The sequence below is a fragment of the Anguilla anguilla genome, chromosome 16 (assembly GCF_013347855.1).
Source record: "Anguilla anguilla isolate fAngAng1 chromosome 16, fAngAng1.pri, whole genome shotgun sequence".
NCBI classification, from domain to species: domain Eukaryota; kingdom Metazoa; phylum Chordata; class Actinopteri; order Anguilliformes; family Anguillidae; genus Anguilla; species Anguilla anguilla.
The window spans coordinates 31,983,662-32,000,923 of NC_049216.1; the positions used below are offsets into that span (position 1 = coordinate 31,983,662).

Sequence of the window (17,262 nt, forward strand, 5' to 3'; positions counted from 1 at the left end):
TTTTTTGGTCCCACCCTTCGGGGTTTTCCCAGACAGTTTTTCTGGTTCGGTTGTAGAGTGAAAGGGGGCGGAAGCAAGTTGTGATTGACATCACTATTGACTCATTCGTTTGGATGAGGGAGTAGTTCGATGTGTGAAATCAGTTTTGAGCGTAGGTTTTGTAACATCATCCTAAGCCACTGTGTAACACTGCAAGCGAAATCATTCTGCGTGGACCGGTTTAAGATGCTGCGCTTGTATTTACGCCGAAAAAATGCAAAAAGATGTATTGCGAGGACATCGAGTCACCATTGGTGGTAGGCTTGTTTTTATATGACATCACAGGCTGCGCACTGGTTGTTTGGAACGCACAAGAAAAACAGAAAGCATGAGCCGGTGCTAGTTTCTGACACCAGAACCTAATCAGACCTCCAATATTTTGTGAAATCTGTTCCACGGATGAGAAAACATTTCGAAACTTCACGAACATTAAATGGCTTGCTTTATAGTTAATTCTTTAGAAGTTACCATTGGAGCTTCCTTACCCAAGTGCCAGAGCGGATTCCATACTTAGTAGGTATCGGCTAAAAAATGAGCCATAACATTTGACGTATGCATGTGCGTTCGTCATGCCAACATTCATACATGTGAAGTCTCAGATCATGCACTTGATATCTTGCTGTACTGATGTTTCTTATGCAGGTAAAAATATGTATTGAAAGGGCAGAGTTCAAAGGCATAACATTCCAAACTGACTTCTCTTTCTGCTTTTCCGGACTAAACTATTCTGGTTTGTGACAGGAAGTCGAAGGGAGAATTTTATAGTCTACCACAATCACTGTACTGTAGGCTGAGAGTGGGCCGCAGATGTTTTGTGTAAACAAAAAGGTCAAGTAGTCAGAGCAACAGAGAAGTACCTTCTCCCCTCGGCTAACCGCTGATCGCAGCTGCCAGACATTTGACATTTGATTGAAGACAGACTCCAGTAGATCACAGCAGAACGCTGCTGTTACAATCATGCCTTTTAAAGAACAAATATGCACGACGACACAGCTTGTGTCAGGAGAATGCAGCTTGTCAAGGCGATACAAATTCACAGACAATACCAAAGCCTGCCAACACACCACTTCCCCTGTTCCTCCCATGTGCCAGCAGTTAGCTGTAGATTTCTCAAGTCAACCATGAATCCTGAGATAACTAGCTACTGTTTCACTGACCGTCTCATTGGACAAAACATGGTCGATATTGACCAATTAGTATTTTTAGGATGTTACCGACTTTGGGTTCACCTTTGTTCATACACAAACAGTGATCAACCACGATCAGTAAATCCCCTGTACACAAAACCTGCTTTCTAAAACTTGCAGGTGCCTATCTTTCTGCACTGGCACATCTTCCTTAACTTTGGCATACAAATGTGAACAAATACACATATTTTACACATTTATTTCAAAATGTTTATACATTAACGTGTATCATTGAAGTTGCAAAAAATATTGTGTCTGAAAAAGATATTTAACAAGTTTATCACTCGCACAAATCGCTGTTGTGGTGATTAATCCTGAACATTAAAAATGTTAATTCAAACTTGCAGCATAAACTGCCTTTAGAACCATGGTTCGGAGATGTCAAATGTGTGTGACATACCATGTCATATCCATTTGTCCATAACAAGCAAAGACCAATCCTTAGATGAGACATGACTGTCTAAAGTTTGTTTTTTATTATTGCACTGGTGATTTTAAATCCCTGTACACATCAGTGTATATTAAAACATCCTTGGTGTTATTTAGACATAAATAAGAAACATTTTTCTAATAGTTTGGGTGGGGGGTCAGCTTTAGTGCAGCACAGAGGCCTTAAAACGATGAGCACTTCAGTGACTCAGGGTTTTGTACGAATGTATTACAGTCACCTATTAGTTTATCATGAAGCTGAGAATCATATATATTGCACAATATTTCTCCATATAGATATTCTTGAGCTAGTCAAGTCAAGACATGACAGACTTTTCTGTTGACTTGACAAGAAACAATATTTATTATTCAAGAAGTTTGCATATGTTATCCTGGCGTAACCACCTCCAAGCTCTACGGGATCCTTTAAAGTAATTAAAGCCAGTTCTCAACAGACACCTACCTACGCAAAGTCCTCTTATAGCATGCAGCAGAATGGCAAACAGACTGGCTGCATGAAGAGAGGAGAAACAAATATGTATAAGCTCCAGAAACCCAGGTGAGGGTATTTCCCAATTAGCACAGGTGTAGGCATTTACCAAATTGGCACAGGTGCACAGGAAAGGAGGGAAAGATATGCCTACACATTGACCAGGAGGGTATTTCACGAAGCAGGATTACTGAGTTTTCTGGATAACTGTGCTGAGTAAAACCCGGAACAGCTCTTTGTACTTCAGTCCACGTTCCAGATTTGGGAGGGTTCCAGGTTTATCAAGCTTAGTAGTCCTGCTTTGTGAAATGGCCCTGGACTGCTCAACCCTGTTCCTGGAAATCTACTTTCCTGTAGGTTTTCACTCCAACCCTAACAAAGAACACCTCATTCACCAGCTAGAAATCTTATAATAAGGAGATTCAGCTGTGCCAAATTAGGGTTGGACTGAAAACCTACAGGATCTCAAGATCTCCAGGAACAGGGTTGGACAGACCTGCTCTTGACACTTCAGGAAGAGGGGATGTGTTGCAGTTCTTCTTTATGCTATTGAAGATCACGTGTCCAAAAAAGAGTGCCCGTCTGAATAAAGCACGTTATTTACTTTTTGGTTTTGCATTTCTGCATTCAGCTGAGGGAAATCACCCACACATTTACCACATCCTGCCTGGCTCCAAATCTTCTATCTGCAAACTCCTGATGAGCATCAGTACAATTACGACAACAATGAATTGATCCAGCATCAGTGGTTGGAGACAAAGTCAATCTAAATGTTTTACCTAATATGTTTCTAATATAAAGTACATGTTCAGGAGGTAGCCACCCCCATTGCCCACTAGTCTGTAACATCACATTACAACACAACAGACTGCAGAGCTAGCACATGTGAACGGAAAGAGGATGTAGCAGTCTGCCATCTGTGACATCTATCTATCTATACACATGGCGGTACTATAAAATGGAGGGCTCCAAACCCAGTAAGATTATTACAGCTATTCATGCTTCTACTGACTTACTGAAATAAGACCATTTTAGACATGGTGTGATACAGCTATGGTGAATAGAGATGTTTTAGTGGGGAAATAAATTATCACCGCTGAAATGCTCGGTACTCTGCTGGAAGTCTTTCACTTCCTCCTGTGCAACCTTTCGTCCCCTCCCACAGGCAGCCAATCACAATGCAGAGCTCACTCGAGACCTTAGCAACTTCCCTGCCAATGCAAGGGACTCTCCTGTCCCCGCTTCTGTTCTCCTGGGTCTGGCACAGAAAGTCAACCGATCATGGTTTTTTTTTTTTTTCTCCCCATAAATGTGAAGGCCTGGATAACAGAAGGGGTGCGCAGTGATCTTCTTGGCATGTGAATAAACGGTGAGACACATTAGATAAGACCTAGGCTAACAACAGCCTCTTCAGCTGGAAAATCTGACTGACGGCATCAGAGGTAAGCACTCAATTTACCTTTTTACCAAATGAGCTGGTAATGTGTGATGCGAATGAGACGCGGGGAGAGGCTCAGAACAGGCTCTGTTTAAGGGCAGCGGCAGTGGTCTCACCGCGCTGAAGATCACAGAAAGACGTGACTGATTTCGCTATAAAATCGGTAACTTCCTCTTTCCTCATGCGTTTCTCAAATGTGCAGTCGCCTAGCAATGTGACCAGAGGAATCACATGAAATAACAACAGAGTTATCTGGTATCTGGTATAGAATATTTAAAAAATTTAAGTTAAAAATTAACAGGTGAAAGTTCACCATGATAATCGTCAGATGTGTAATTCACCATTTAATGTGATGTGAGATAAGACAGAGCAGGGACTGGGGTGGGGGTGGCCATTGGAGGTGTGAATATATGTGTCTGTCTGTGAGTGGGTCTGTGTGTGTGTGTGCGTATGTCAGTGTGTGTCTACATAAAATATGCATCTTTCTTTTAGTTAGCAGTCAGTATTGGCAACTTAGGAAGAAGTTTGTAACAGTAAGTTGGAAGTGGGCATCTGAGTCCTGCATCTAGAGGGTGTTAACGGTTAATACTGCTGGGTTTGTAAAATTAAACATATTAAAATTAACCCTCACCTTGCTAACATTCATGGAGGTTCCACCAAGATAGGGTTTTGAGCAGACTGGTAAACTACATCAGTTGTAATATCTCTTTTGAAAATAAGCCTCAAAATTAAGTATCAACCAGACAAGGACCAGACGCCATAAACCCTTCCCCAAGTTGTAAAATCCTTCCTGCTGTTGCCATGCAGCATGGAGAGAATCTTTTACCTTTAATGAATTTTCATTAATATACATTTATATGCAATTTCATGTGATGTGTTGTTTACATTTCAAGAATGGCCCAGAATGCACCAGTGGCAGGAAGCCCACTCAGCACTGAAGAGATGTTTGAGGATAATGCTCAACAGGCAGAGCCACATTCCAGCACCTCGCCAAGATACCTGATTCCTGACGTCTCCCGCTCCCACCGACAGGCCCACGAAGACACCACTGGTCAGTCTAGCGGCTGCACTGATCCCGAATATTACAGCCGGCTCAATAAACGCAACTCTGTGAGTCTTGTCTGCATGTGCACATTGCGTCCTTGTCTGCGTTTGCTACAGGCCTGAGCATCAGCCCTAGCTCTGCGATGACCACCAAAGAGCTACAGGACTACTGGCACGGAGTGAAGTCTGAGAGGACAACCTTCAAACTGCTTTTCGAGATCCCCTCCACTCGCACCGTGGAGCACGGGCTGTCCCGCTACGTGGTGAGTAACGTGAGAAGCCATCACATTGGGCTCTCCATGGACCAAGCACAATATGCTTCACTGTAATTCTGTACTGTGGTATGATAACAGGCTCTTATTTCAAGGCGTCAAGATTTGTTTTAAGACTGTGTCTTAATGCTCAGGTAAATTAGGGTAAATTAGGGTTGTTGAGTGACCTTGAACTAGCGCTCCTGGTCAGTAACTGTCGAGCGCAACCCAACCCGCGACGCCTTTGCTTGCGCAGGTGTATCAGATCGTCGTGCTCAAGTCGGGCAGCTACGACTCCAAGCGCGTGTCCGTGGAGAGGCGCTACAGCGACTTCGAGCGCCTCCACCTGCAGCTGCTGCAGGACTTCAGCGAGGAGCTGGAGGAGGTGACGCTGCCCAGGAAGAGGGTGACGGGCAACTTTGCGGAGGAGAACATCGCGGAGCGCCGCGAGGCCTTCAAGGACTACCTGGCCCGGCTGTACGCCGTCCGCGGCGTCCGCCGCTGCGCCCTCTTCCAGGACTTCTTCACCGAGCCGGAGCTGAAGCGGGCCCACGGCTGCCTGTGCGGGGGCCAGTACAGCCGGGCGCTGGAGCTGCTGCTCCCGGCGCTGGACCTGCAGGAGAAGCTGGCGCAGCACTGCCCCGCGCTGACCGTGCCCACGCTGTGCGCCGTGACCGTGTGCCAGCGCGACCTGGACGACGCCGCCGCCGCCTTCGCCACGGGCCAGCGGGCGCTGCCCCTGGTGCGCCGCTACGGCGTGCGCAAGTACCGCTGCCCCCTGCTGGCCCTGCTGGTGGACCTGGGCTTCCAGCTGGGGCTCCCCGTCGCCGCCCTGCAGGAGGAGCTGTGCCGGGTGACCGACGCCCAGAGGGGCCCAGTGTCGCTGTTGTCCCTCAAGGAGCTGGTGGTGCAGGAGTTCACCTAAAAACCAGGCGCAACAAAGCTCGACCCTCTACACTGCCTGGCACAGCAAAACTCTGCGGGTCTTTGTATAAGTCTGAGCAAATTCCGCAACGTGGCATTGCAATGCCCTTACCCACAGACTCTGAAATAAAAATATACGAGGTTTAAATGAAAACATTAATTACTTTTCCATCAGGTTTTTCCGACAGTCTTCATAACCTAATGACAGCTCCAGAATTTGGCATACAGCGACTTTGAACTTTTTTGGTTTTTGAATGAAAAAAAAAACAACAGCTTCATAATCAAACATGGTAGAAGCAACACAGTGGAAGCTTATTTTATGAAGGACTGAATCTCGCAGTCAAGCATAACTTCGTTCCACAGCATGGATCGATGCCACAAAGAGAACTTTGAGGTGGGCTTTGACACCTTTGTGCATTTTACAACACATTTTACTGCTTTTTTTCCCCAAATTATGTTGAGTATACTGTCTTATATGCAAACAAATAGCAACAGTTACAGCAGAACTACCACTGGTGAGGAGCGGGATGCAATGCAGAAAGTCACCACTTGAGGAGGCCATTGTATATATTTTATTAAATGGCTCGGCGTTTAACAAAAAGGAAAACTTCCAAAGTTAATCTTTTTCATTTCAGCGAAGAGATTGTGAATAATGACAGAAAGCAAAAGATTGGAAATTAGGTATGTGGTTATATACCTTGTGTAGATCTGCTGTCAACAAGCATATTTACTTTTATTACAAATATGCGGGAATATTTATTTGTGGAATATATTTATTTGAAACCTATCTGCTGTCCAATTCTTTCTGATTCAGTAGGCGTTTCGAATGGACCATGTGTGTTGGGGGGAAATCACACAATCTGGGTAAAAGGGAAACAGACAAAAAAATGGGCATCTGAAAGTAGGAACCAACTAAATACTAAAATACATACAAAAAAAACGAAAAGTCCCTGAACAGTTCAGTTTTTCTCGGAATAGTGAGTTAAAGCTTATAGGGACAAAATCACAGAGCCAGATGTGTGGGATGAGTATTGTATTTAGATTACCTGATTGTGGCACTGCTTGGTCCCTTGGGGCATGTGATTGATCCCAAAGCTTCTGTCTGATACCATCTCATTGCGCGCCAGGGACAGGGTCTTAGGCATGGGCTGTTTGAGGTTTGCCATCTTCAAAATCTTTTTTTTTGTTCAACTACATGTGCTCTGCAAAGATATGCAAAAAAGACAGTTGGACCTAAAGACACTATTTATCTTTTAATGCAAAACGCATTCATGATTATTGCAAGTTTTTTAAAATGCAAAATGTGCCAGCCAGCCAGCCAGCCATTATTCAGTAATCTCAGATGGGAAATAGGATCGCAGTCAGACTGTGCCTTTGTAAATGGACTGTATTTATATAGCGCATTTTCCAGCAACGCCTGCACAAAGTGCTTTACAAGGAATGCCTCTCATTCACCCATTCACACACACACACATGCACTCACACACCAACGGCAATCAAGGTGCAAACCAGCTCGTTGGGAGCAAGCAGGGCTTAGGTGTCTTTCTCAAGGACGCTTCGACACTCAGAAGACTGGGGATCGATCCAACAACCTTCCGGTTGCCAGACAATGGTTGAAACAAAGAGTGCAGGACAAAACTCTAAGATGTCAATCCACGTAGATAGAGAATAGGCATAACCAGATATAAACCAGATTTCGTATCCTGGAGTGAACACACCTTTCCAAAGTTCTGTGATCAACAATTCCAATTCATCAGAAATTCTTCCATTAGTTCACCATCCTTTCTGACAACTTTATATTGTGCTATTACAACTACTGTACTCAAGTAAAATCAGTTCCACAGTTTGAATAATTAATACATGAGTACAACATGGAAAAAGTTTGAATATAACTTTGAATGTGTTTTTGCTATTCCCAGCAGCTGAAGCCTGAGCAATTCCATTATCACAAAGGCAAGCCAGCTCTCCAGATTCTCCAGTACCTTTAGGTTTTTTTGCAAGGCTCACCAGTGCTTTAAGCCCAAGTGCAAAAGTTCTTTAAAAATTGAAAACTGGAGCTTGCCGAGACTTTTGATGGATTTTTTGAAACTGGTCTGATGGTGTTAGATACCACCTGCTAAGCTGCTAAGGTGCGCCTGAATCGCTATCCTTGCGTGACATTTTCTCACAACCTATTTGTCTACATCAGTCAGTGCAATAAGTCAAGATATTTCCTGGTTGGAGAGCAAGTAAGAACAGGAGACAAAAAACACCTTGCTCTCTCCGGAGCAGAGTTTGATAAAAGCGTCAAGCGTGTGCGGTGAAATTGTGTTGTTCCAGTACCGCTATGCGTAACGTAGCAACGCTGCCTGAACTGACATGAACCAGGTGATTATGCCAGGGCATTTGTTGAGATCCAGGTATGGCCCATGCCCACAGAGAACAGGAATAGCTTTCTTTCTCCACCCTGCTGCACAGACTCTGGCTGGGCCAGCCCTGATCCCTCACAGAAGAGGGAGATGAAGAGGAGGGAGAGCGAAGAGGGGGGGGAGAGCTCTTTGATTTTATCCAGTCCAGATGGACACACAGTTTCCCATCCACAGCCTTCAAAAACATCATCCCCGTGGAAGACAGAGAGAGAGAGAGTGAGAGAGAGAGAGATGGGTGGGGTGGGGTTGCTTCAGGATCTCATCTTCTTTAATGATCTTTCTCTTTATGGTATGAGTGATTGATGACTGATACATTTCAGTAAACCATTTGTGGAAAATGGAGAAAGAGAGAGAGAGAGTGAAAGAGAAAGTGAGATGGAGAGCAAGAGAGAGGGGGATTTTCTGCATTATTTCCATCTAACACATAGATGGCTCAAACCTTGGCTAATGCCCAGAATGGAGGACATGTTCATCACAATGTGGTTCGGTTTCTTTGACATTAAAGCAAAGTCCTGCTCCATATGGGCCCAATTCAGCCCCTGAGGCAGCGGGCTGGCAGTAAATAACCCCTGGTCCAGACAACCATTGCAACCGTCAAACGTTTCTTCAGTCAGAACACTGAAAGCACATCTAATGGCCTTAATCTGAGGCTAGGTCTATTGTGTGCATGTATTAAGTGGAAGTGTGTGTGAGAGAGAGAGTGAGTGTGTGTGTGTGTGTGTGTGTGTGTGTGTGTCTGTCTGTGAGAGAGAGAGAGAGAGTGTGTGTGTGTGTGTGTGTATGTGTGTTTGAGGGAGCTGATTTATGGCCAGCAAAACTGAAACAGGTGATCCCAAGCAGGGACTGCTCTTGCTCGTGTGTTTTCAGTTGCTGGAAAACCTTTTGGTTCCGTGTTCAAAGGCCAGCTTGCTTAATGGGCCGCGATGCCTGACGGATTGACCGTGCTGTCACAGAATTAATAGGGGCTTGTTAAGTGGCACCAGTAATTACATGGTCATGTTTATGAAAGTATCGTTCACAAAGACTAATAGGTTTAGTCAGCAAATTACGCCCATCTGATTTTGTTAAATCAGATGACGCACATGAGGGGATTTAGGAAAGGATATAAATGCCCCTATTTTTAGGCCTACAGAAGACAGTTGGTTACCCAAAATATATCATATAATACACTTTGGTATTTAAATCCATTACGTCTGCCCACGTTCTACATTTTTAACATGTTGGTAACGGCTCAGGCTCAGCACGGTTCTGTCACACTGCACCGCTGCACGAGTCAGATTTCTCTTCATTTAGAGGTCGAGTGCGACGCCCGAGCAGCCACGTCACTGCCGAACACGTCTTCGTTAACAGAAAGAGCCCTGGCACGCGTCACAGGACGGTTAATGGTTCGCTGAGGTCGGGGGTCAAGCGTAATCAGCAAGCAAATGCACGTTTCGGGTCACCAAAAAAAAGAAAAACGGATCATTGAGCGCGTTTGCGCACCGTATCCTTTACCTGGTGACTGGGTGTCCTTCGCCGAGCGTGGGAGGAGCCGGAAAATGCTAACGCGTCGCCCTGCCGCAACCCCCCCCCCAGCCCCCCCCTCCCCCCCCCCGCCCCGACAGCAACATCAGAGGGCGACTACAAAAAAGACGAGCCCCATGCTGTACACAAAGGGCAATCAGAGCCTCGTTCGGGGGACATATGCATCTCAAAGCCGGGCCCCCCCTCCGCGCCGCGCCTCTCTCAAGTCCGGCCGTTCCCCCAGCAGCCCCGGCGTCCTGGCCGTATCGGCGGAGCCACGCCGCCGCCGCCGCGCTCGTTAGAGGCCCCGGGCGCGGGGGCGGTGATTAAACGCCGGGAGGGGGGCTACAATCAGGCCCCGCCACATGGCATTCCGCCCCCGGATGAAAGCGGGGAGAGGGATCGTTACGACGTCCGCGAGAGGGGGCGCGGGTGACACGGCGAGCGGAGCTTGTTGTCGTCGTCGCGGCGACTGATCTTTCCCTCTCCCTAACTCCCTCCCTCCCTCCTCCTCCCACCCTGCTCTTCCTTTTCTCCACAAAACGTCAGTTAAAACAACAACTAAATAAATTTTTTTTTAAATAAATTAAAAAAACATCTGGACCCTTCCTGCTTTCTTCTGCGTACGATGATGTTTGATGCGTGTGGGGGTAAAGATGATATTCATCAGACGTTTACAGGAGGACAGTTTGGCTCCAGCCAGACGTCTGATCAGCTCCGGCCAGCAATTTAAACTGCCGTTGACCAGCATTCATGTCCGCACATCGCAGCCAAAGTTAACTTCAAGTATCTGTTTATCAACCTGCCTCCTAACAAAAGGATTATATTAAAGTGGCGGTTCGGTCCCTGTGATTGGATATAATATCCTTCTCAAAAGCTAATGGCCCAAAAGAGCATGAGATTGTATGAGTGTGCCTTCAAATTAGTTTTGAACGACAAGAGCATTAAAGCGAACATCGAAGGTGATTTCGAAACCGTAAGTTTTTTTTTTTTTTTGCTAAATAAAAAAAGATAATCTCCAGCACTCCTGTGACCTTGGGCGTGGCACACAAGGTCAGCGAATCTTCTTCTGCTGAGCGCGTGCTATTAGATATGGGCCTATTTGTTGGGTATTCATTAGCAAACCTGGTGCTCCGCTTTCATCTCTGTTTCTCTCCCGTACTCAACATAAACTACACAGGCACCTTGCAGCTTGACATCTCTCCATTCATGCTGTACCTTAAACAGCATGCTGCGACATCAAAGAGGAAGAGATGCCTTTGATGTTACAAAAAGAGAGAATTCAATGATTTACTTAAACCAATGGAACTTTTGGATCCTCTTTTCTCTCTCCCCCCCCTCCCGACTCCCCCCCCCCTCCTCCTCCATCCCCTCTTCTTTTGAAAAATTGTTGTGTTCCTTTCTCTCGCACTTCTCCCCTCAGCCCGAGCAGCATCGTCGATATTTCGTAAGTCTTTTTTTTCCTCCTCTATCCTTTCTTCCTTCGCTTAATTTCCGGAAGCTCGTCACCAGTCTGCTGACCGGAGGGAAGCAGTTTCGCAAACAAAGGTCGGCCGCGTGGCCCTTGGTCTGCACCTCCACCCTCACGATGAAAGCCCCGCTGTCGGCCTCAGCCTCCCCTCTTTTACATCGTCTCGCATTATCATATCAAAAGTGACCCCGCCTTTTGTTCATCGTGAAAGTTTAATTAAAAACTTATTTAAAGCAAAGGCACTTGACAGGGCTGGATTACTTTCTGCCTTCCGTAACTGACAGCCTCTGTACTTCGCGATGGTTTCGAGACTAAAAAGTTAGATGATTTATTTTTATTTTTATTTTATTTTTTATAAATCAAAGCCTTGTTTTACTTGTGTTCTCCCTCTGGCAGCACTTCTCTCTCTCTCCAGGCTCGTTCTCTCTCTCTCTTTCTCTCTCAATCTCCCTCTCCCTCTCCACAGAATTAAATAATGCGGGAAAAATCCAGCATTATTTTGATGCTTTTCAAATCATCTCTTATTAGTTTCACAAATGAGGAATTTTTTATTTTTATTTTTTTACACCACAATGGAGGGAACGCACGCACGCACGCACGCACGCACGCACGCACGCACGCACGCACGCACGCACGCACGCACACACGCACACACACACACACACACCTACTAGGGTGCTTTGATCCACCCTTGGAATGTGTTGAATGGGAGGATCTTACTCTTCAATAAGGATAACTACATAAAACGATGGGTCATTTCCAATTTAATATCATTTTTTAAAGTCTACAGGTTCTCAGCCCTCAAGCACTCGTATCTCCCACCCCGGGACTAAATGATTCACCAGGGTTCGTTAGCGATCGGATTCATCCGCTTTGAAACGTTTTCATTTGCTCCACGGTTGTATTAGTAAAAAGGCAGATCTAACATGAAAGAATTTAAACACTGGCAAAAAAACTTAACCCTCGCATGACCCACTGAGCCGAACAAGCAACCGAGGCCTATAAACCCAGGTCAGGTTCGATGGCACAACACACGCATGTCATCTTTTTCTGAATTATGAAAGATCTGGCCAAGTAGGCCTCTTATGTACTGTATTCATATATTGAATATAGTTAGATTTTCAATTTATCCCAGTATAAATAGGGCCTGTTTAACACAAGTGTGAGTTTAAGCAATGGGATAGTGTGGACAGCACCAACACCAAAAACTGCAGAGTTGACATTGTTGTTTGTTGACAAGATTGTTAAATCTATCAAATTGTTTTCCCCATCAAAGTTTAGTAATGAATGAGCTTGCAAATATCTACAGAGAATGAAAATTATATACTTTATCTTCACATATATGTAAAGTGTCTGAGTTATAGCATAATATAAATAAAATGTATTTATTATTATTATTATTATTATTTTTATTCACAGCTCACTACCAATGCGAAGGTAGTTTCGATCTCTAGTGCTTTGTCAATATTTGTTTAATAAACTAGTTAATCACCGAATTGTTATTTTTACCCTCCCTTTGACATAAAAGACACCAGTTATCCGCAGTCCTCTTCCCTTTTACTCCCCGAGCCGGGAGATATCGGCATATTCCCATCATTTGCATTATCCAATGAATCTGCTTTGAAGTTCCGAAAAACTGTAAGAAAAAGGACCCCACTTATCTGCACATAAAAAAACGTTCAAAGCACATAAATACCCTGGAACAGATGTACATTATCATCACTGGATTTGCTTCCCCCCCCCTCCCCCCCCTCCCCCCCCCCTTCTCTGCTTCTTTATTAGTAATAGAGCACCTCATACCCTTCTCGTCCTTAGCATTTAGCATCTCCTCTCTACAGAAGCTACACCCCACTGTGCCAATCCACACTTCAAAGAGCTCTGCCTATCTGCTGGAAACAAAGCACAAAGCGAAAACATATGGCCGCTTTTCATTTCCACACATTCAAGTCAATATCACTGCCTCCGCCGTTTCTGGAGAGAACATAATAGGGTTAATCTCTCCCACCTCCCCCCCCCCCCCCTTAAGAACACAAAAACCGCATTGAGTTGTGTCTGTGTGTGTCTGTGTGTGTGTGGGGGGGGGGGGGGGGGGGGGGGGGGGGGGGGATTCATTTGACTTTCATGGTAATGTTTGGGGGGGGGGAAATAAAAAGGACGATAAATTGCTTGACACACTAAAACCGTGCATGGATAATGTAGAGGAACCCAAGAGCCTGCGAAAAAAAAAAAGCAAAAACAACAAAAATAAAAAAACAGAGGAACTATATTGCACTGATGTGGTCAGTAACACATAGCAGCTCCTTGTAAACTCACCCATTCTCCAGCAAAGAGGGCTCTGGTCCTGACATGACTCTGACATGACTGCCTGCCCTTTGTCCGTATAGAGAATAATACAGCAGTCGCTACTCAGAGCGAAGGACTTTGCCAGAATTACCGTTTCCAGCGAATGGTTTCCTGAGAAAGTTTAAGCATTGGGAGCGTGACATTTACAGACAAACACCAAAATTCAGGATCACTGATATCAAAACGTAAGGTCTCAGGATAGTGACTGTTTCCAAAAGTCCTGTTCTCTTTGTATTGTCATCAGTTGCGACTGTTACAATAACTTATACAATTTATCTAAAAGTAAATTAAGTACTGAATAATGAGTTCTACATATTCCATCCACAAAATTTCTTTCTTGGCATTTCACTGAACTAGACAAAGAAAGACTCAGCAAAAAACAAACTTATTCACTCACTCATTACTTCAAAGGTAACGCACTGCAGGTATAACGCGGCATTTACAAGAGATTCACCCCCTGTACCACAGTACCTGCGTTGAATGACTCATAGACCTTCCCTCTGAACTGGATATCCCCTTCTGAGAACAGGCACATGCATTTTTTTTCTCACGGAAGAGTCGATGGTTTTAAAGGGCCAACCTTCAACTATGTGGGGCCCATAGTATTTGGTGCTGTGCTCTCAGGCTGAGTGATTATACATGGATTACCAATATAGAGACATGCCCCCGCACAGAATTTCATGTCTAATTACCAAAGTGAAACCATACAGACACGAGACCCCGAAGACTCACACCCCCCCACCCCCCCCCCCCCACCCCTTTGTTCCCACGCCACCCCTCGAGGCTCGTGAGTCACCAAGAGAGCCTCCCACATGGATAACTCTAAACAACTCTCTGCAATTTTCTCATTCTGTCAGGGATGTGCCAATTGCAAATACATAAATTCCTTAAAAAGTTTTTTTTTTTTTAAAACCCCTGATGTTCATTCATTAATTTATCATTTCCGTGGGGGTGTAAGAGAATGTGTGAGAGTGAAGTACCGTAGGGAGGGTGGGGGGGGGGGATGCAGAGGGGACCCATCTTGTAAATTAAAAGGTATTTTAATGTTTTCTTCTAAATGACTGACTCGCACATACAAAGTGAATTCCAGGCCCAACTCTGTAATAACACCACACAGTGAGGCGAGGGGGCTGGGGGGGGGGGGGGGGGGGGGGGGGGGGGGGGGGGGGGCTGTGGGGGCCGGGGGTGGGGGGGCGGGGGGTTGGAAAGAGAGCAGGAGGCTCCATCAGAGCAGACCCACATGTGTTTGACACATGGAGGACCGCGACTGGAGGTCTCTCCCAGCGTACCTCCACATACCAAATCCCTGACCTCAGCCCCCGTGAGCCCTCCCCTCCCCCCCTCCCCCGTGCCACACACCAGGAGCACCGGCGCATTGATCCGCTGTCTCTCAGACCCAAACCGCTCGGCCAACGCCCCTCACCGCGACAGAGACGGCCCCACTGCGCAGCCACCACGCCGGAGCACCACTCTGGAGACTGCAGTCGTGCTGGAGCAGCGTAGGTCTCTGAGTCACGCTGATCGTCCTCCTGACCTCTGGGGAGACAAGGGAACCAGAAAAGTACAGGACAGGACAGACTTTCTGAACAGAAAAACAAACTGCGTACCGCCTAAAACCGTTCATTTAAAAACAGCCGCAGATTTACCCACCGCGCACGAAGGGAAAGGCATCAGCCACGGAGAGACGCCAGATAAATCAAACTCTGCCGTCGTCCCGTCGCAGGCGTTTCGGCTGCACATCAAAGCCTGTGGATGCGGTGAGCCGGGCTCAGTGGGAGGCCCGGGTTGGCGGGTGGTGGCGAGGATTGGTGGGGGGGGTGGGTGGGGGGGGATTTGGGAGCAGCGCAGGATCGGCATAGAAGGGTTTCTCCTAGGACCCAGAGCATGCCTAAACCAGGCAGTCTGCACAAACGGACAGAAGCATTCCTCTGCGCGGCTCAGTCGCGCAAATACAACCACACACACACAGACACACAGACACACAGACACATACACACAGACACATACACACACAGACACAGACACACAGATACACACAGACACGCACACACGCACACACACATATAACACACACACACACACACACACACACACACACACACACACACACACGCACACGCGCACACGCGCACACACACACACACACACACACACACGCACACACACGCACACACACACACACACACACACACACACACACACACAGACACACACACACGCACACACACACACACACACACACACACGTGCACCCGCGCACACACACGCACACACACACACACGCACACACACGCACACACGCACACACACACACACACACACAGACACACACACGCACACACACAGACACAGACACACACACACACACACACGCACACACACACACACACGCACACGCACACGCACACGCGTACACACACACACAGAGACACACACACACGCGCACGCACACGCACACGCGTACACACACACACACACAGACACACACACACACGCGCACACACACACACACACACACAGGCATTCCTGCACAGCATATGCACAGGTCCCATGTGTATCAGCGGGCGAACACAGGACATGTACACCAATCTTCTTTCATCGTTTCGTTATTTTAAAAGCTGCATGCATTACATCGTTTGAATTGTTTTTACGTTGCTGTTGATGTTACTCACGGCATATATCAGTCAGAAACATGTCCAGCAGATGACTCACAAGATATTTTGAGCACTGAAGCCTTCATAACAAGAGAGATATTGTAGAAACTGAACGTGAAGGTCAGAGATTAACGGCAAATAATGAAGAATTTGTGATTTGTGTCATAGGGTACAAGCTGAAAAGGTTTCTTCCAAAAAACTACACAAATACTAGCATCACAAGGAGTGAACAACAGTCACCAGGAAGTCACACAAGCAGGCCGCTGTTAAAACACAGCCCAAGGTCAAAGAGCAAAGGTCACAGCTAAAGGGCTGTGCTTAACACCGAAGAAGAAGAAAAAGCAAACAACTTTTAAGGAACTTGTTAAAACTTTAATGAAGAGGGTTTGTCTTGGCACAGTTCTGCTATTAAATAAATAAAGCATTTAATCAAAACCATCTATATATACTATACAAAATAACGTATGGAAATAATGATGAGAAAGATTACGCGGTTTAGTTCAGATGCTGTAAAATAACAAGTGTGGGACATTTCCAATTCACAAAAAGCACAAGGAAACCAAACATGGAAAGACCAAACTGTTCCTTCCTGTCAGCAATCACTGACACAGCAAGCTCGAGAGGAATGGTGACAGTCATATTTGATAGCTTTGCAGACGCACATTTGAGCAACCATTTATCCATATAAATAAGCTTATTCCTTCTACATGTATAACCTCTCTGCAGTCCATAATATATTTACATTACTTTTTAAAAGGTAGATATAGGAACCTTTCAAAGAAGATAATTTAGTGGTAGCATACACAAGAAAAAGGTTCTCACTTTTAAATACTGAAATTCCTATGTATCTTAGCAAGGTACAGTACAACATATTAGAACATTAAAAACACAAGACTTGGCTTTTTCCTGAAAGCAGAGCATCCCTTTAAAGGTGGGAGAGCATGGTCAAACAGCTGGCAGCTAACTTGGCCCTTGTGTGTGTGTGGCTTTGCTAATACTGGAGCAGCAGCAGCACACAGTACTCCATCCCACATATCTTAATGTAAGTAGCTGGCCTGGGCAAGAAGAGATTTTATTACAA

The 17,262-nt window shown here is 45.7% G+C and overlaps 1 protein-coding gene across 3 annotated transcripts; it reads left to right on the forward strand.

Annotated features, from left to right (window-relative positions):
* The first annotated feature begins 121 nt into the window (after positions 1-121).
* On the forward strand, positions 122-6,589 carry snx20 (sorting nexin 20). Of its 3 annotated transcripts, XM_035394909.1 has the most exons (5): positions 122-296; positions 3,463-3,587; positions 4,477-4,634; positions 4,745-4,890; positions 5,135-6,589. In XM_035394909.1, exons 3-5 carry the CDS (start codon positions 4,478-4,480, stop codon positions 5,801-5,803), a joined length of 972 nt encoding a protein of 323 aa, XP_035250800.1. In that variant the 5' UTR covers positions 122-296; positions 3,463-3,587; position 4,477; the 3' UTR covers positions 5,804-6,589. The 3 variants fall into 3 exon arrangements, with proteins under 3 accessions (XP_035250800.1, XP_035250799.1, XP_035250802.1); XM_035394908.1 differs by lacking the exon at positions 122-296 and having other exon boundaries at positions 3,324-3,587; XM_035394911.1 differs by lacking the exons at positions 122-296; positions 3,463-3,587 and adding an exon at positions 3,724-3,746.
* Positions 6,590-17,262: the final 10,673 nt, after the last annotated feature.

Coding starts and splice junctions, on each gene's coding strand:
- snx20 (XM_035394909.1), top strand. CDS start 4,478: ATGGCCCAGAATGCACCAGTGGCAGGAAGCCCACTCAGCACTGAAGAG. Junction 4,635..4,744: donor GGCCCACGAAGACACCACTG/GTCAGTCTAGCG, acceptor CGTTTGCTACAG/GCCTGAGCATCAGCCCTAGC. Junction 4,891..5,134: donor ACGGGCTGTCCCGCTACGTG/GTGAGTAACGTG, acceptor TTGCTTGCGCAG/GTGTATCAGATCGTCGTGCT.